This window comes from Heterodontus francisci, chromosome 23, assembly GCF_036365525.1.
Source record: "Heterodontus francisci isolate sHetFra1 chromosome 23, sHetFra1.hap1, whole genome shotgun sequence".
NCBI lineage: Eukaryota > Metazoa > Chordata > Chondrichthyes > Heterodontiformes > Heterodontidae > Heterodontus > Heterodontus francisci.
In genome coordinates this window covers 56,293,914-56,314,095 of record NC_090393.1, presented here as the reverse complement: position 1 = coordinate 56,314,095, position 20,182 = coordinate 56,293,914, and the positions used below count along the sequence as shown (strand labels likewise).

General features: G+C 42.6%; 1 protein-coding gene across 2 annotated transcripts in view; it reads right to left on the bottom strand.

Annotated features, from left to right (window-relative positions):
• The window catches only part of ppil2 (peptidylprolyl isomerase (cyclophilin)-like 2), a 462,593-nt gene that overhangs the window by 328,784 nt on the left and 113,627 nt on the right, over nucleotides 1–20,182 (bottom strand). For both annotated transcript variants that reach the window (XM_068055345.1, XM_068055344.1), the window contains exon 7: nucleotides 12,145–12,236. In XM_068055345.1, coding sequence (XP_067911446.1) covers nucleotides 12,145–12,236 — 92 coding nt within the window. The remainder of the gene's footprint in view (nucleotides 1–12,144; nucleotides 12,237–20,182) is intronic.

Genomic DNA, 20,182 nt, shown 5'->3' with positions numbered 1-20,182 from the left:
AGGACCAATAACCAGGGAGTCATGTTTTCTCATTGTTGTAAGCCATGGAAAACCAACAGTACCCATACACATCTCATCAAACCACAACTGACTTCAAGTTATTCAAATCTCTTTTCTTTCAGTATCAAGACTATCAATAATCGTTGTTGAATTCCATTATTGATAGGATCTCCTTGCTGCTAATTTTTCTTTTGTTTTATGTCCAAACTCTGGATAGAATCTGATAGCTGTTAAAAAAAAAATCCATCATCTCTGCACCCCCATCCCTCCGACACAAAGGCGGCAATGTGGTTGACTCTTAACTGCCCTCTGAAATGGCCTAGCAAGCCACTCAGTTGTATCTAACCGCTACGAAGTCAATAAAAAGGAATGAAACCAGACGGACCACCCGGCATCGACCAAGGCACCGGAAACGATAACGGCAAACCCAGCCCTGTCGACCCTGCAAAGTCCTCCTTACTAACATCTGGGGGCTTGTGCCAAAGTTGGGAGAACTGTCCCACAGACTAGTCAAGCAACAGCCCGTCAGAGTCATACTCACGGAATCATACCTTACAGACAATGTCCCAGACACTGCCATTACAATCCCCGGGTACGTCCTGTCCCACCGGCAGGACAGACCCACCAGAGGTCGTGGCACAGTGGTATACAGTAGGGAGGGAGTGGCCCTGGGAATCCTCAACATCGACTCTGGACCCCATGAAGTCTCATGGCATCAGATCAAACATGGACAAGGAAGCCTCCTGCTGATTACCAACTACCGCCCTCCCTCAGCTGATGAATCAGTACTCCTCCAGATTGAAAAGCACTTGGAGGAAGCACTGAGGGTGGCGAGGGCACACAATGTACTCTGAGTGGTGGCCTTCAATGTCCATCACCAAGAGTGGCTCGGTATCACCATTACTGACCGAGCTGGCCGAGTCCTAAAGGACATAGCTTCTAGACTGGGTATGCGACAGGTGGTGAGGGAACCAACAAGAGGGGAAAACATACTTGACCTCGTCCTCACCAATCTGCCTGCCGCAGATGCATCTGTCCATGACAGTATTGGTAGGAGTGACCACCGCACAGTCCTTGTGGAGACAAAGTCCCGCCTTCACATTGAGGATACTCTCCATCGTGTTGTGTGGCACTACCACAGTGCTAAATGGGATAGATTTCGAACAGATCTAGCAATGCAAAACTGGGCATCCATGAGACTCTGTGGGCCATCAGCAGCAGCAGAATTGTACTCAACCGCAATCTGTAACCTCATGGCCCGGCATATCCCTCACTCTACCATTACCATCAAGCCAGGAGACTAACTCTTGTTCAATGAAGAGTGCAGGAGGGCATGCCAGGAGCAGCACCAGGCATACCTCAAAATGAGGTGTCAACCTGGTGAAGCTACAACACAGGACTATCTGCATGCCAAACTGCATAAGCAGCATGCAATAGACAGAGCTAAGCGATCCCACAACCAACAGATCAGATCTAAGCTCTGCAGTCCTGCCACATCCAGCCATGAATAGTGGTGGACATTTAAACAACTAACTGGATCCATCTCGGCCTCCTGCTGAAGTCCCCAGCATGACAGATGCCAGACTTCAGCCAATTCAATTCACTCCACGTGATATCAAGAAACGACTGAAGGCTATGGGCCCTGACAATATTCCGGCAATAGGACTGAAGACCTGTGCTCCAGAACTTGCCGTGCCCCTAGCCAAGCTGTTCCAGTACAGCTACAACACTAGCATCTACCCGGCAATGTGGAAAATTGCCCAGGTATATCCTGTACACAAAAAGCAGGACAAGTCCAACCCGGCCAATTACCGCCCCATCAGCCTACTCTCAATCATCAGTAAAGTGATGGAAGGTGTCATCAACAGTGCCATCAAGCGGCACTTGCTTAGCAATAACCTGCTCAGTGACCCTCAGTTTGGGTTCCGCCAGGGCCACTCAGCTCCTGACCTCATTACAGCCTTGGTTCAAACATGGACAAAAGAGCTGAACTCCAGAGGTGAGGTGAGAGTGACTGCCCTCGACATCAAGGCAGCATTTGACCGAGTATGGCATCAAGGAGCCCTAGAAAAACTGAGGTCAATGGGAATCAGGGGGAAAACCCTCCGCTGGCTGGAGTCATACCTAGTGCAAAGGAAAATGGTTGTGGTTGTTGGAGGTCAATCATCTAAGCGCCAGGACATCACTGCAGGAGTTCCTCAGGGTAGTGTCCTAGGCCCAACCATCTTCAGCTGCTTCATCAATGACCTTCCTTCAATCAGAAGGTCAGAAGTAGGGATGTTTGCTGATGATTGCACTATGTTCAGTACCATTCATGACTCCTCAGATACTGAAGCAGTCCATGTAGAAATGCAGCAAGACCTGGACAACATCCAGGCTAGGGCTGATAAGTGGCAAGTAACATTTACGCCACACAAGTGCCAGGCAATGACCATCTCCAACAAGAGAGAATCTAACCATCTCCCCTTGACATTCAATGGCATTACCATTGTTGAATCCTCCACTATCAACATCCTAGGGGCTACCATTGACCATAAACTGAACTGGAGTAGCCATATAAATACCGTGGCTACAAGAGCAGGTCAGAGGCTAGGAATCCTGAGGCGAGTAACTCACCTCCTGACTCCCCAAAGTCTGTCCACCATCTACAAGGCACAAGTCAGGAGTGTGATGGAATACTCTCCACTTGCCTGGATGGGTGCAGCTCCAACAACACTCAAGAAGCTCGACACTATCCAGGAAAAAGCAGCCCGCTTGATTGGCACCCCATCTATGTACATTCACTCCCTCCACCACCGATGCACAGTGGCATCAGTGTGTACCATCTACAAGATGCACTGCAGCAATGCGCCAAGTCTCCTTAGACAGCACCTTCCAAACCCGCCACCTCTACCAACTAGAAGGACAAAGGGCAGCAAATGCAGGGGAACACCACTACCTGAAAGTTCCCCTCCAAGTCACACACCATCCTGACTTGGAACTGTATCGCTGTTCCTTCACTGTCGCTGGGTCAAAATCCTAGAACTCCCTTCCTAATAACACTGTGGGTGTACCTACCCCAAATGGACTGCAGCGGTTCAAGAAGGCAGCTGACCACCACCTTCTCAAGGGCAATTAGGGATGGGCAATAAATGCTGGCCTGGCCAGCGATGCCCAAATCCCATGAATGAATTTTTAAAAAATTGTTCATAGCCAGTCTAAACTCCAACACTATTCAACGTCTGCCTTGTTTAGCTTAATTTAGCAAAGCTCACAACCCAAACCTAGTCAAACTCCTCTGGCTCATTGGACTTGACACCGTCTAATCCATTGCTTCAAACAGTTGGCCTGAAAGCCTAAAGCTTGGCCAGTGAGTGAGGACTGGTTATCTCGACAAGCTACCATACTGTTGGCCTGATAATCACTTTCTGGAGAAGGATATAGGAAGGTAACTAAAACACCATTACAATAAAATTTCGTGAATTTTAGTAATTCTACAATATACACAGGATTTGCTATTCCGGTATCATACACAGTGAAGTATCACAGTATGTTTAAATATTGCTGTAGAATAACACATCAGCCCAAACCAAGGGATGCCAGCACAGAAGCTTGCCATCTGTTACTGTCTAGCACAACATTTGCTGATCTGTGGAAATATTGCAAGTACACAAACACCGTCACTACCACCAAAGCATCACTACTGCAGTTTACATCGTCACATCAGCACCTCAGTGTGTCATTCACACATAAAAACAAGATCTAGCACAATGGTGAGGGGCGGGGAGACGTGGAGAACAAGTCATCCTCCAGCTGTTTATTCCACAGACTATGTCTGCTCATGCATCACAACATCGGTATTAGTGGTTTGGAAACGCAAACAAGCACACAAACATTGTTCTACTGTCCTGTGAGGCATGTTGATCGGCTTATCAAAAATTCCAAACAGAATTCAAAGATTGTACAGAAATGATGGCTTTCAGTTCCATTGTTTAGAATGGAAAGGATATTCCAGACACTTCTAAGACTGAATCTATTTGGCTTGGGTTAAGGAAGAGGGGGGTAGCTGTAACATTTCTTGGAGTTTTGTTTTTTAATAGAGCTCCAAACAGTGAGGAGCAGATAGATGAGCAAACTTGTTGCTAAATTTCCAAGGTGTGAGACAGAAAGAGAGTAGTAATAATCAGGAGTCTATAATTATCCTAATGTAGACTGGGAAAAATGTAGTGCTTTGGATAGGGAAGGAGAAGAATTTCTGATACGTGCACAGGAGAACTTTCTTGATCAACATGTCTCCAGTCCTACAAGAAAGGAAGCAATGTTGGATCTGGTTCTGGGAAATGAACAGGCCAAGTGAAGTGTATTACAGTAGGAGATTATCTTGTTAACAGTGTCCACAACATAATTCAGCTTGGACTAATTATGCAAAAAGAGACCAGAAAATATCAAAGGTGAAAATGTTCAACTGCTGAAAAGCTAATTTCAATGATTTAAGACGACGCTGAGCACAGGTAAATTGGAAAAGGCAATTGCAGGGCAAAGCAGAAACAGAGGAATGGGAAACATTCAGGGAAGAAACAGTTCAGATACAAACTCGGAATATTCCTTTGAAGCGAAAAGACTGAACATCCAAAGCTAATGTGCCCTGGATAACAATGGAAATAAAAGTTAAAATAAAACAGGAAAAGGAGGCTTACAACAGGAGCAAGAATAAGTTAATCATCAGGAGGATTATAGAAAGTACAGGCGAGAATTGAAAAAGTTAGTCCTGGAGGCAAAGAGAGGTTACGAGAACAGACTGGCAGGCAACAATAAACTGAACCCAAAGATATTTTACATACATATAAAATGTAGACAGTTAGCCAAGGAAAAGGTTGGGCCTATTTAGGACCCAAAGGAAAATCTACCGGCAGAGGCAGAAGACATGGCTGGAGTATTAAGTGAGTATTTATCCAAAGAAATTGGATGATGTGAAGGTTACACTGAAAGAGGAGAGGAAAGTTATGGACAGGATAGTAATAGATAGAGAAAATGTACTAAAAAGATTAGCATTACCGAAAGTTGGTATGTCGCCTGGTCTGTATGAAATGCATCCTAGCTTGCTAAAAGAATCAAAGGCCAGAATTCTACCCACCCCCCCACCCGCCAAAAGAGCGGGCTGGTGGTTGGGGGGGGGGGGGGGGGGCGGAAGAGGTGGGTGGGTGGGTAAAATTAAGTGGGAGGCTAGGGGGAACCTTCTCAACACCCACCCACCTCCACTGCTAATTTACGCGAGCCGGCGATGGCGAGAAGTCGCCTGCCCATCAGGCCCATCAAGGCCCTTAAGTGGCCAATTAAGGGCCTCCACCTGCAGCCACGGGTATTTTACACTTGGCAGGTGGGCAGCTGAGGCCTCAAAAAGCCTGCCTGATGAAACTAGGCGGCCCTCTGGCGGCCTGGGGTCCCACAGAAGGCCTCTCCCGAAGCCCCAACGCACAACACTCCCCCCCACACTCCCCAACCGAACCCCCTCGCCCCGCTGTGGCCCGACCAATTGTCCCCAACGGGGCCCTAAAAACTTACCTTTTTTCTGGGGCCGTCCTTCATCTTTATCCTGAAGCTGGGTGTAATCCCAAGAGTGGCCACCGCTCACTGTGGCGCTGCTGGGATTAAGAGCTGCCAGCCCATGGATTGGCCGGCAGCTCCATTAGGCGGGACTTCCTGACCAATTAAGGGCTTAGGGAGCATAAAATCCAGTCTGGATCCCCAGGCCCGGCAGAGGAGGACTCACCACCAACTTTTCGGCTGGTGGACAGGCCCCCCCCCCCCCCCCGCCACCACTGTAAAATTTCCGCCATAGGTAGAAATAGCAGAGGCAATGGTCACATTCTTGAATTCGTTCAATCTTTGCTGTACACAGGAGTAGTGCTGCGGGATTGGAGGGTTGATAATGTTATATCACTATTCAAGATGGGTAGAGGAATAAAACAGAAAACTATAGGCCAGTCAGTCAAATGTCGGTGATGCGGAAGTTGTTGGAAACATTATCAAGGACAAAATATACTTTCATTTAGAAAGGTTAATCAAGGAGAGCCAGCATGCATTTGTTAGATGAACTAACAGGGAAGTTTGATCAAAGTAGTGTACTGGATGTTGCATGTATGGACAGTCGACGAAGCGCGCACACAGAAAGCTTGTTAAAAAGATGCAATTCAGGGGAACTTGGGGGCATGAATATAAAATTGACTGATAGGAAGCAAAGCATCCTGGTAGATGGAGGTTTTTCAGATTGGGAGGCGGTTTGCAGTGGTGTTTCAAAGGGTTCAGTTTTGGGTCCATTAATCTTTTCAATTTTTATAAACGTTCTAGACAATTAAAAAATTTGCAGATGATAAGAAACTTAGCAATGTAATAGATAGTGATGAGGATAGCTGTAGGCTTCAGGTGACGGACAGGATGGTGAAGTGGGCAAAAGAATGGCAGGGGGAGTTCATTGTGGAGGAATGTAAATGCTACACTTTTAGTATGGACAGACAGTATAAATGGCACAATTTTGGGAAGTGTAGGTGAGCAGAGACCTTGGAGTCCATATATACAAACCCTTAAAGATGACATGGCAGGTTGAAATGGTGGTTAAAAAAGCATTTGGGATACTTGGGTTTATAAATACAGGCATAGAACATAAAAGCAAATAGGTCATGCTAGAACTTTAAAAATCACTGGTTAGGCTGGAGTATTGTGGACAATTCTAGGCTCCACACTTCAGACAAGATGTAAAGACATTAGGAAGGGTGTGGAGGTAGTGTACCAGATCTTACCAGGAATGAGGGACATCAGTTACAACAAGCGGTTTGAAAAGTTAAGACTGTTCTCTTTGGAAAAGAGGTTAAGAAGTGGCCAAATAGAGGCGTTCAGGATGATGAGAGGTTTTGATAGAATAGATAGAGAAAAATTATTCCCTCTGGCGAGTGGGTCAATGACAAGTCTTAGACTTAAAATCATTGACAAAAGATCTAGCTGGGAGATGAAGAGAAATTTTTTCACTCAGTTGTTGGGATCTGGAACGCTCTACCTGAAAAGGTGGTGGAAGCTAATTCCATTTTTAAAAATTCGTTCACGGGATGTGGACGTCGCTGGCTAGGTCAGCATTTATTGCCCATCCCTAATTGCCCTTGAGAAGGTGGTGGTGAGCTGCCTTCCTGAACTGCTGCAGTCCATGACGGATAGGTACACCCACAGTGCTGTTTGGAAGGGAGTTCCAGTGTTATAAATAATTTTAGAAGGGAGTGGTACAGGTATGAGGATGAGGAACTTTCAGGGTTCCAAAAAAAGTGCAGGGGCAATACTGTTCTTTCAAAGAGTCAGCAGAGACACAGTGGGCTGAATCGCCTCCTTCTGTGCCATAAGTTTCTATGATTAGATATCACTGCATTGATCTAGACTGTTATATTAATCATGTGGTAACATTTTCATAAAGAGTATGGGACTAAACTTTCTACTCTTGAACTATCCTTTCCTGAAGGCAGTGATTATGCTAATATATGGCTCCACAAACACCTGCAGCCCTTCAGTACCTTGTTCAACCTGCAGTTCACTATCTTCAAATCTAGGCAGCTTGACAGACTGTGGGAGGCACTGCAGTACATCTGGGTCCTGTGCTCACTAACATGCACTTTCAGCAGGGATCATTGGATAGTGATCGTCTGAGATGGTGGGGCTAACAGTAGAGCACCCATTGCTGCCCTTGTTGAAACCAGGCCAATTCAGCTCATACCAGGAATCAAACCTGGGACTACCAGACTTGTATGGCTCAATACCACATAGTATAATCCATTTACCAACTGAGTCACTGAAGTGCTCAGGCTATTTTGAAAAAATATTTTTCCAGGGCCCTTCCATAAAGCCCTTCATTCCATCAGTTAAAAGCAAGTGGATGTCCTTGGGCAGTATAAGCCTGGTGTAGACAGAATAAATCTCATCAGGAAATTGATAACAGCAACATGTCAATTGCTACTTAACACCAGCTCAATGCACAGATACTGAGTTCAGGCAAGCAAGAGAGGATTCAGGAAATCATAACATGATCATCACTGGGAAATTCAACATCCCAGTGGCATAGGAGAGGGAACGAAGGTAAAAACTATTTTATCAGAAGTAATAAGTAATTACTGCTTAACATATTTAGTATGAAGTAGCACCTAGACCAGATGAAACACAGCCTAGAACCCTCAATCATATAAATGAGGAAATAAATGAGGCCTTTGTTAATTAATGTTAGCTTTACAAGTACAGAAATCCTAACTAAAGACTGGAAGTTAGCAAATGTCACCTCCATACTTACAGATGAATGTTTAGTTTAGAGATACAGCACTGAAACAGGCCCTTCGGCCCACCGAGTCTGTGCCGACCATCAACCACCCATTTATACTAACCCTACACTAATTCCATATTCCTACCACATCCCCACCTGTCCCTATATTTCCCTACCACCTACCTATACTAGGGGCAATTTATAATGGCCAATTTACCTATCAACCTGCAAGTCTTTGGCATGTGGGAGGAAACCGGAGCACCCGGAGGAAACCCACGCAGACACAGGGAGAACTTGCAAACTCCACACAGTACCCAGAATTGAACCCGGGTCGCTGGAGCTGTGAGGCTGCGGTGCTAACCACTGCGCCGCCCTAAATGATGCACATTTAGGAAATTACAGCTAAGTTTAACTAACATTTGTGACTAAAATGCGCAAGCATTTACATGTTAATATCAATATGTGGGTACTGAAACCCTCATCCATGCCTTTGTCACCTCTAGATTATTCCAACGCAATCCTGGCCAGCCTCCCATTTTCTACCCTTCATAAGCTTGGGCTCATACAAAACTCTTCTGCCCATATCCTAACTCATACCAAGTCCTGCTCACGTATCACACCAGTCTTCAATGACTTACACTGGCTCCCAATAAGGGCAGAAATGGGTGATCTACTGTTGGCCCCACCATCTCAGAAGATCACTATCCAATACCTGAAGTTTTAAATCTGCATCCTCCTGTTTAAATCTCTTTATGGCTTCAAACGTACCTCCTTCAGTCGTACAGTACACTCCACCTCACCGCACGCCTGCTCGGAAGAACTCGACATTCCTCTTGTGCACCTCCCCTCATTTTTCTATATTAAAAACTCTATATGTCATGGTAGTAGTCATATCGCTGAAGAGCTTGGGGGGCAAAGCAGTGACTTGTGAAATACCACATTGGTCCGTTCTAGGAGATTTCTGTAATCGTGAGTGGATCCGAAACACAAAGGGTGGAATTTCTGTTGGAAGCCACGTGGAATAAACTGGAACCGGAGACAGTTGCTAAGGAAAGAGGTGTGGCTGTGAAAGTGGGTTTTGGTAGATACTTGATCAAACATGAGAAGGCAAATAGAAAGCAATGAAGGTGAACAAGGTAGAAGAGACAAATGGAAATCCTGCTGGCGGAGAGAAGAGCAGAACTTTTTCAAGATGTGCATTCTTGAAAGAGAAATGGCAATGCATTAAACACTAATAGGTGGATGCTGGAAATCTGAAATAATAACAGAAAATGCTGGAAATACTGAGCTGGGCTAGTAGTATCTATGGAAAGAGAACCAGAGTTAGCATTTCAGGTCTGTGACCTTTCATTAGAAGCGGAAAAAGTTAGAAATGTAATAGGTTTTGAGCCAGTGAATAGGGAGAGAGTGGGAAACGAAAGGGAAGGTCTATAATAGGATGGACGGCAGGACAGTTTAAATGACAAAAGGTTTCATGCTGCAAGGCGAAAGAGAATGGTAATGGTGACAAGTAAAGAAACAAAATATGTGCCTAGAGGAGATGTGAATGGCAGAATAGCAGCCATCTGAACGCAAAGTAAAGGAAATCAGCGCAGGCTTGGAGGGCCGAATGGCCTGTTCCTGTGCTGTATTCTTCTTTGAAATGAAAGAGACACTAGAGAAAAAGAACAAACAAGTAAAGAAACATGAAACAAAATGAGAGCAGAGATTATGATCCAAAATTCTTGAACTTAAATTCTTGAATCCAAAGTGCCCAGTCGAAAGATAAGGTAATGCTCCTCAAACTTGCATTGAGCTTCACTGGAACACAGTAGCAGGCCAAGGACAGAAAGGTCAGAGTGGGAGCAAGGTACAGAATTAAATGATGGGCGACTGGAAGCTTGGGGTCATACTTGCGGATAGAACAGAGATGTTTCACAAAGCGGTCATCCAGTCTGTATTTGGTCTACCCAGTGTAGAGGAGACTTCATTATGAGCAGCAAATACTAAATTGAAAGTAGTACAAGTAAATTGCTGTTTCGCTTGGAAGGAGTGTTTGGGGCCCTGGACAGTGGGAAGGGAGAAAGTAAAAGGGCAGGTGTTGCATCTCCTGTGTTTGCATGGAAAGGTGCCTTAGGAATGGTAAGGAGTGTTGGGGGTGACAGAGGAGTGGACATGATGTCACAGAGGGAACGGTCCCTATGGAATGCTGAAAGGATGGGGGAAAGATGTGTTTGTTAGTGGCATTATATTGGAGGTGGTGGAAATGGTGGAGGTCTGTTCTAGTGGGAGTATATCAAACATGTAGCTCTTGTGTATAATGTGCACTTCCTCCAAGTATCACACACATTACCTCCAGGTGTCACACTTACTTCCTGTTATACTTTCCTGTCAAGCCTAAATTTACCTATATATCATCTACTTATCTTGAATTAAGTTCTCCCAATCTGCAACTCCAAGGTAGTTCACACTATGCTACAGCAAATTTTGAGAGCAACACTATGAAAGTAGAGTACTGGCTTTATGGGTCTATGCCCAAATTTCCAATGGGCTGTGCCTCTCATACAAGCACTTGGGTAAGGAAAATGCAGCTCTATATTTTAATAGCATTTAAAGGGATTTGTGTGAATTAAGGAGGGCGGATCAACAACATTTACCATAGAAACGCACAAGGTAATACACACTGGCAAAGAAAACAGAAAATACATGGAGAACAGATAAGTGTCTATTCGCAAGCATTCTCACAAAGTCAGCTGCTACTAAGATGACTAACCGAGCACTTGATAACTTCAAGGTCACTGTCTTTAAACAAGCTGACAAGTTATTTTAACCTTGTAAAATATATTGGTCAGGCTTTATGTAGAGTACTGTTACAATACAAGATGTAACAGGATACTGATGTATTGCAGAGGATTTGGAGAAGGGTGACAAGGATAACTTTGAATCAAAAAATTATGCAGTTCAGAATTATAATTATGGGCAACATTTTTAGTGTGTGCATTCTTGGGACAGCAAATCAAAATACTAGAGACATGTTGTTCCCGTACCACGTGCTGTTGAGGAAAAAATTCCAGAAAATAATAAAGAACCATGTATTGCAATCATGAAAAAGGAGGATATTTTATGAGCATGGGTTGAGAGTTCAGTCGATTGTCATTGAAGGAGAGATTAGGAGGGAAATGAGGAAGAAATAGATTCAGATCTTTAACCTTTACCACGCCACAGGTAGAGTTGCTTGTATGGCTCTGGTCAACACAGTGGGTCATTGGTGTGCTTACACATCTTGTCACCTTTCCTGATGCAATGTTTTTCTGTGCTTCTAAGGTTGTTGTGATCATGTCTATAACACAAGCATATCAGTCTTTGACTTTTGCTTGGTTGGAAGACTGGCCTTTTGAGCATGTAGAAAGAAATTGAGTGCTATAGGGTTTTAATATTTTTTGAGAAAGTGGTAAGAGTTAGAGAACGTGGGAGGAAAAGCAAAATAAAACATAAGTTCAAACAAAACAAAGAGGAGAAAGAAGAAAATGGTATAAGGAGGAAAAACATTGAACAAAAGTGCTTAAAATTATTTACAATTGCTCCAGTACCTTATTTTGTGCCTTACGGTTATTATTTAGCAAAATTCAATTTGAATATTACTGTAATATTAGTGCTTGTGAGAGGTGAGACTGTCTAAAAGTAGAGACAGTCATTTCTCTCAACCTGCTGACAGTTTAAGGAATAAATGTTGGATGGTTTACCCAGGTTATTCAACTTAGATTTAAAATTTAATTGGTGTAAATAGAAAACCGAAGATCAGATAATAAAAAATCTTTCTATCATAAGAAGTAAAAGCTTACAGGCTAATCAGAAAAATCACTTCGAACTGGTCCACCAAAGCAGGGGTTACCCACCTCATATGAATAGACATTTCCAGTAGGCTTGACAGTCATTATGTGCGAGTTGTTTGTGAAGACAGAGTACATCACTGGACAGTGGTACTTTCCTATGAGAAACAAAATAGTCACTATAACTGGTCCTTTTTTTTTTATAAACTGAACATGCCTTGAAAACATTCCTTTACTCAAACCCAAATGACCATCATTTCTAATAACAAAGTCCCCAATCAGAATGTGAATGCAATTAGGAGCAAAACTAATGAATCAGGTTGAAATGAAGAACTATTGGAAATTCCATAATCAGATATATTTTCAACAGTAAAAATCTACTGTAATAATCGGCAGGCACATCATCCCCTTAGATGTGTAAATGGGCAAGATACAAAATATGAAACATTGGTCCACTGACTGCTATGCTGCACCATTTAGGAATTATTTTCCCTCTTTTAATGATCCCCTCTTACACCTGCACACAATTGCTGACTGCAAGATTGAGTAAAGGACTGTTAGAGCTCTACTATCCTGCAACCAATTGTTAATTAGGTGCATCACAACACTGGAATAACTAGTCATCCAAACTTCTTTCCCACTGAGAAGTCACTCACTGCACATATTTTCCACATTCTCCAATATGAGTCTTCCTTTAAGGGAATTTGTACCAATTAGAGAACATAAAGTTAGTTTCATGCTGAAAACTCACACTAAGTGGAAAACAGACCAAGATTGTCTTACAACCTTCAACCACAGAATGGAGAACCTTTTAACTACTCTGGTTTGGGTTGAAATAAATCCATAGCTTCAAGGTGAAAAGTCAGCAATTTAAATTTCATCACCCTGTTCTGATGACGCTGTGTAAAAACATTAAAAATCTAAATCCTCAAGTAGGGTTGTAGTATTAGATACAAAAGTCTAACATTTCAAAATAGCAAAATAAAACGCTTTCATAAGTAAGACAAATCTTCATGGCCGCATGGACTTGATGGGCCTCCTTCTGTGCCATAATGACTTTATAATGGCTCTATAACTGCCCATTTCTAAGTTATGGAAAGTACTGGGCAAGTTATGGAGCACTGGAACTCCATTCATTTTGTCTTTCTATAAATTAGTTTACAACAAACACATGATCTGACGGGTAAGGGGTGTTATGGGGGTTTGGAGAGAGAGAGATAAAAATGGGGTCATGGCTATGGCCTTTAATAGCATCCAGCAAAAGTAAAAATTTGGTTCTACTTCAAGTCAGGTAAGTCTCTGCATTATAGTTTTGTATGTGACTTTAGAGAAAGAGGAAATATGCACAGTAGCTGGAAGAGAGCTCATTTGCCTGCATGTCAGGGACTGGCTAGTACATGAAACTGTCCAGGTACATTCAGTTCCAATGAGATAGCCAGCCTTTGTTGTTAGTATCACTCCTTGTACTCAGAAACTGAATAAGCTGTGCGTTTGGGCAATCTTTCTTTGACATGCTAGTGCATGCGAGTTTACATAGTAAACATAGGGGAAAGTAAATTATATTTACTTATCTAATAGCTGAACATCAGAGGAACTTTGTTTGGAGGAGTCAGGTTCTGCACTGTTTAAAAACATTTACAGGTTTAGAAAAATGGGACAAAATGTAATTTCCATTACTAACAGGTATCAAAAACAGAGACCATCAGATCATGAAACTTTATACATTTACTTAAGTATTGGAAATGGTTAATTTCTGAATTGCCTGGCAACATATGACTGAGGAATAGTCAGCAGCCCCCAGTTCCTTGCTTCACATAACTATAAGATGCCTCACAGGCGATCTGTGGAATCATTTCCGACGCACTCAGTAAAAAGGCGACTTGATTGAAACATACAAGATCCTGAGGGGTCTTGACAGGATGGATGTGGAAAGGATGTTTCCCTTTGTGGGAGAATCTAGAACTAGGGGTCATTGTTTAAAAATAAGAGGCCACCCATATAAGACAGAGATGAGGAGAAATTTTTTTCTCTCAGAGGGTTGAGTGTCTTTGGAACGCTCTTCCTCAAAAGGCTGTGGAAGCAGAGTCTTTGAATATTTTTAAGGCAGAGGTAGATAGACTCTTGATAAGCAAGGGGATGAAAGGTTATCGGGGGTAGGCGGGAATGTGGAGTTGAGGTTACAATCAGATCAGCCATGATCTTGTCGAATGGCGGAGCAGGCTCGAGTGGCCTACTCCTGCTCCTGTTCTATTAAAAAAACTTCTAATTTTTTTTTGTTTTGCAAATTCGTGAAAGTCAAGAATAGCAATTCTTTATTTTGGTGTTTCTTTTCACTTCTGTGAAATTATCTCATTAGTTTTAGACTGAGCTTAATTGTCTGATAAAATGGTAATCATCATATTTCAAAGTAGGCAGGATAATATGGTCACCATTCCAGCTTTCTTGCAGGTCTGGGTGATTCTCCTACAGATCAGACAGGTGGAAAGCACTCAATACATCAGCATCATTTAAAACTAGAGTATGAATTAAAGTACTGGTGAGCTGGGTGCTTGTCAACCATAGGACCAGCTATTAAAAGCAGGTGGAAACTTTGGCTGGCAGAAAAATGCTGAACATTGGTACTTAATACTTGATGCTAATTAAAACTAAAGCCAGTAAGTGGAAAATGTATTGCAAGGTGAGGATCATGGGATGTGTTGAGGGATGCTGTGCCTTAAATGAAATCAATGATTAGATTTCCTACATTACAACAACAGTGACATCACTTCAAAGCTAGCTAATTGGCTGTAAAGATATTTAGGACATCCTGAGGTTGTAAAAACTGCTATATGAATGCAAATTCTCTCTCAAATTTAGTAGATCTAAAGAAGGAATCTGTCTCATTTTAACCACAATCGTAACAAGAGCCAGGACTAACAGGTGGAACTGGGTCAGCCTCATTCATAGAACTGTCAGCAAATTTGTTACCAACACTAGAATGCTACTGATTTTGCAACATTATTTTGCCAGATCCTGTTTGCTTACCGGTGAGAACTTTCTGGACTGTGTGAAGAATTTGGAGAAGATATTTCCATTTTTTTTTAAGGATAGCAATTTTATTTTGTATTGCCCCGAACAATGATCTTGACCAGATATATTGGCTGGATATATTTTGTTTCTTGTGAGGCATTAAGAAACTGGAAGAGCTGAGATTCAGATGCACAGCCACTTCAGGAAACAAAACACATTAATAAGAATGTATAAAAACTTGACAAATAATTGTAGCCAGTATAGAAAGGTTGTTGAAAACTGAATTGCACCAAGGCCCAGGAGGAAATTATGAATTACTAGCAGGGACCCACAAAATATTTGCAGTCAAATTAGTATCCTTATTGCAACAATACTTCTTTAAATACAGGATTTCTAGTTATTCTTTCACCAAAGACTTTAACAGAATCAAAACTTCTTACTCTGGAAAAAGCTACGTAAAGCTGTCCATATGTAAAAACAAGCCTAGGAATATAAATACACATTTTGTCAAGAGTCTGGTCTTGTAACTTGTGGATATTGAATATGAAAGTCTAATTGGGAACGGTCTTCTCCCAAGTTGAAAAGACAGGCTTGCATCTGATGGGTTCAATATTATTCAAGGAATAAACACTCTATTTCTTCTAAATCTGCCTGTTATAATTTCAGCATCCATCATTGAAGAAAACAGCTTCCTAAGTAACAATCTTGTTCCATGACATAGTCCTTATTTCAGATTCAAGTTTCATAGCAACATTATAACTGCTCCTTCCTTGAGTCTAAGTCTATGCGGTGGCATGCCCATCTGAGTTACACTGTGTTGAAGCTCTAGGGGGTATAGACTGTTATCATCATCTTTGTCTGTAGAATCAACGCTGATGTATTCCTTTAATTCACCTGACAGCTTTTCTAAAACTTTTTCATTCAAATCTAGCAAATCTTAATTTTTAGGACAAAGAATAACGTTCAAATAATTTGTATCAAATAAGTGTCCCTGCAATTTTGCCACACTTAACCAATTCCATCATCTTATCCACCCCTCCCATGCCATCCCCTACCCACGCAATCCCATCCCATTCCTTCCATCCCTCCCATGCCATTCTCATCCCACTCCTGTCATCCCCATCCCTCCCAGCAATCCCATCCCATCCCTCACAGAAACAATGTCGCCAGCCAGGGTAACTTTGTTGTTGGGCTCTCCTTACTTCCGCTGTTTTTGTTCTCCACCGACACCCCCAACCTGCCGCCGCCACTAACCGCTGCCAGTTGCATGTGCACCACGTGCCCTAGTCCTCTGTGCATCCCATGTGCCTCAGCATGGGTCAGGCACCACCCACCAAATAAACCCACCAACAGATGCGCCCCTTAAACCGGCCAATCAATACAGTCCGGACAGACAAAAACTGACTTATAGATTCTGAACTGAAAGAATTCCTTCTGAGTAATGTCAAGAATATAATTTAAGTCAAAAATATAATTTAAGTCACAAATATTTGCAGAGGTGTATTAATGGCAAGATTATCAATGGCTTGTGTGGGATGAGAATGTAATTAAAACACATGTATTTGTACCCTGAAACTCAAAAAGCACAGCTTTAGTTCATTGCAAATAACAGTTGGCCTTCTTGACTTGAATAGCGCTCTTGCTGAGTAGTGAGGTAAATACATGGCTAGTGCCTTTCTGTAAAACTGGACTACGGAGAAGGAAATAAAACCAACCTATGAATACAGGCACGCTGTAATACAACTGAAAAGTTGAATGACAACCAACTGTGGTAAGAAACCAGCTGCACATTTTTGAAAGGACTTTTAATCCATTTCAGTTATTATCTGTAGATTTTGGTGCATGTGCAAACAATGTCATACTGCTCAATGACAGTGAATGATCAGTACGCATGGAGGCATTGTGTTATTTTTCAAATTGAGTTGGTGTCAAGGATTTCTGGCTTAACATTAATCAGTGGCTGGGGAGGGGGTTGGAATCAGTGGCAAGGGAGCAAAGCTTTGGCAAGCGCCAAAGATGATGGCTTTGATCTTCCCAGTATTGAACATGAAGAAGTTAAGACTAATCCAAGACTGGATGTTAGACAGGCAGCATGGTAGCACAGAGATGGTCGAGGGATCAGGAGAGGTGGTGGAGAGGTAAAGCTGTGTGTCAACAGTGGACATGTGATTGCTGACCCCACGTCTGCAGGTAAGGATGTGATGGGGTAGCAGGTAGATAAAGAGAAGACTAATGACTGATCCTTGAGAACTCCAGCCGTGACAATATAGAGATGCAAAGAGAACGCTTTGCTACAATGTTCTAGCTACGTTCAAATGGGAAGAGCGAAACTATGCAAGAGCAATCTCATGGAGCCCAATGGAGGAGCATCGTTGGAAGGGGTAATTGTGGTCAACTGTGTTAAACTCTGCAAAGGGCGAGAAGGATGAAAAGGGAGAATACTCCATGGTCACAGAGAATATCATTCATGACTTTGGTGAAGGTAATTTGGTGCTATGGGAGGACACAGGCTGGATTAGAAGGATTCAAATAGGAAGTTGTGGGAAAGATGGGAATGGAACTGGGAGACGACATTTTTAAAGATGATGGAAAAGGACGATTGGAAGTTAGGGTGGTAGTTAGTGAAGACAGAAGGATTGATGGTGAGTATTTGAGATAGGGGTTATAATAGTAAGTTTGAAACAGAGGTGGAGAGGGAGCCATTGACAATGTTAGCTAGCATGAGGGCTAGGAAGTGAAGTTAGGTGGTCAGTTGTTCAGTGGGAAAGGGGGGGTGGTAGAGGGAATAGGTGATATACCGGATGAGTTTGAAGAGAGTAATAGGGGAGATGGAGAAGCAAGTGAAGAGAAGGGGTTCCTGTGGAGAGAGGGATAGGAGCTGGTTGTAAGAGGTGAGGATGAGTTAGGCAGCATTGAGCAAGGCATGAGAGAGGCTAGTGTGTCTAGGCCAGTCATACACCAGATACACTCAGGTTTGTGAGCACATTGAGTGGAATGGTAAGCTGGAGTGCAGGATGGGCAAATGAGTACTGAAAACCCAGACATTGTGTGTGCACAAAAATTAGTATTTATTTTGCCACCTTCTACGACTGGATATATATCTTTTTAAGTGGGATTCACTGCACTTAACTTAAAAATTAACTTACTGAAGACAGGTTTCTTAACCTTATCATGAACTATTATACTGAATATCTTTAAGCAGCCCTCATTAAATAGTATTTAATGCTTTTTGGTCCTTTTAACTTGCCAGTTGTAGGCGTTGAGAGCAGCCCATTTATACAGTACTCAGTTGAATGCAACAAGTCAAATCCACACAAGATGGCTCCTCTCCTCCCAGTTTGGCAGTAGATTAAAAGCAAAATATAGTCGGAATAAGTTGCATTTATATAGTGCCTTTAACACAGAAAAAAGGAAATATTAGAAGGGGTGACCAAATGATTGGTTTAGAAGAAGGGTTTTAAGCAGTAGAGGGAGGTGGAAAGGTTTAGGGAAGGAATCCCTTACTGTAAGCCTAGGCATCTGAAGGGACAGATAGGGAACAGTGAAGGCCATGAAGGGATATAAGCACAAGGATTTGAATTTTAAATTTGAGGCATTGGGAAATCAAGAGCCAATGTACATCTGCAAGGATAGAGGTGATGGGTGGGACAGCAGGGTTTTGGATGAACAGATGTTTACAGAGGGTGGAGGACAGGAGGCTAGCTCAGAAAACATTGGAACAGACAAGTCTGGAGGCATAGATGAGGGATTCAGCAACAGATCAGCTGAGGCAGGGGTGGAGACTGACAATAGACGATATCATGGAGGTGAAAGTAGGCGGTTGTTGTAATGGAGAGGATATGGGGTGGAAATTCAGCTAAACATCAATTAGTTTGCTAAGATTGCCAATAGTCTGGTTCAGTTTGAGACAGTGACTGGGAAGAGGAATAGAATCAGTTGCAAACATAGGGAGTTTGTAGCTGGGACCAAAGATGATGGCTTTTGTCTTACTGCTGTTTAACTGGAGGAAACTGTGGTTTATTCAAGACCGGATGTTGGAAATGCAATCTAACAACACGGGCATGGGATCACTGCAGAGATTTCTCAATTTATTCTACAATAAACATGCACTTAACTTCAACTTTATTGCTTACTGTTATGTATATTATTACATCAGCTCCATGTGGCTACTGAATTGAATGGGGTGCCAAATGATTAAAGTCTGCTAAGAAGTCATATACATTGTGCACAGTGAGTTATTGTGCTTGTTGAATATTTTTAGCCTCGTATTTGAATGTGTATCTAGACCAGAATTCACCAAAACAATTAAAAAGGAAAACCTAAAATACCTTTTCAATTTGAACTGAAAGGATCTGCTGTCTTCCAGCAGCATGCTTACAATATGTACTTTGTTTAGCATTCATTGAGGAAACCAGAAACCAATTCAGTGATAAAAAAAAAAATGGCATCAGAATGGTTTTAAGAGATACAGCACTGAAACAGGCCCTTCGGCCCACCGAGTCTGTGCCAACCATCAACCACCCATTTATACTAAGCCTACACTAATCCCATATTCCTACCACATCCCCACCACCCTACTATTTCCCTACCACCTACCAATACTGGGGGCAATTTATAATGGCCAATTAACCTATCAACCTGCAAGTCTTTGGCATGTGGGAGGAAACCGGAGCACCCGGAGGAAACCCACGCAGACACAGGGAGAACTTGCAAACTCCACACAGGCAGTACCCAGAATTGAACCCGGGTCGCTGGAGCTGTGAGGCTGCGGTGCTAACTGAACTTAAACTATTATTTTGTTTACTTAGTAACGGTGGAAATTAATAGGACCTCAGAAAACAACAGTAAAGGACAGACGTCATTGAACAGGCACTGGACTAAGCTCTTCAATTTCTAAACATCGGCAACAGTTTGTAAGCAGGTTAGAGAGAATGGGCTCTTGTGCTTTAAAACCTTCTTCCTTAGTTTTGCTCTGATACAAGCAGATAATTTTAAATAGGAATTAGCCAGATTCACTTCTATTTGCAGAAGCTCAGAAATCACTTTGGAGGTTTAGCAAGTCCTCAGTATTCTTTTTATTTCATATATGCACGCA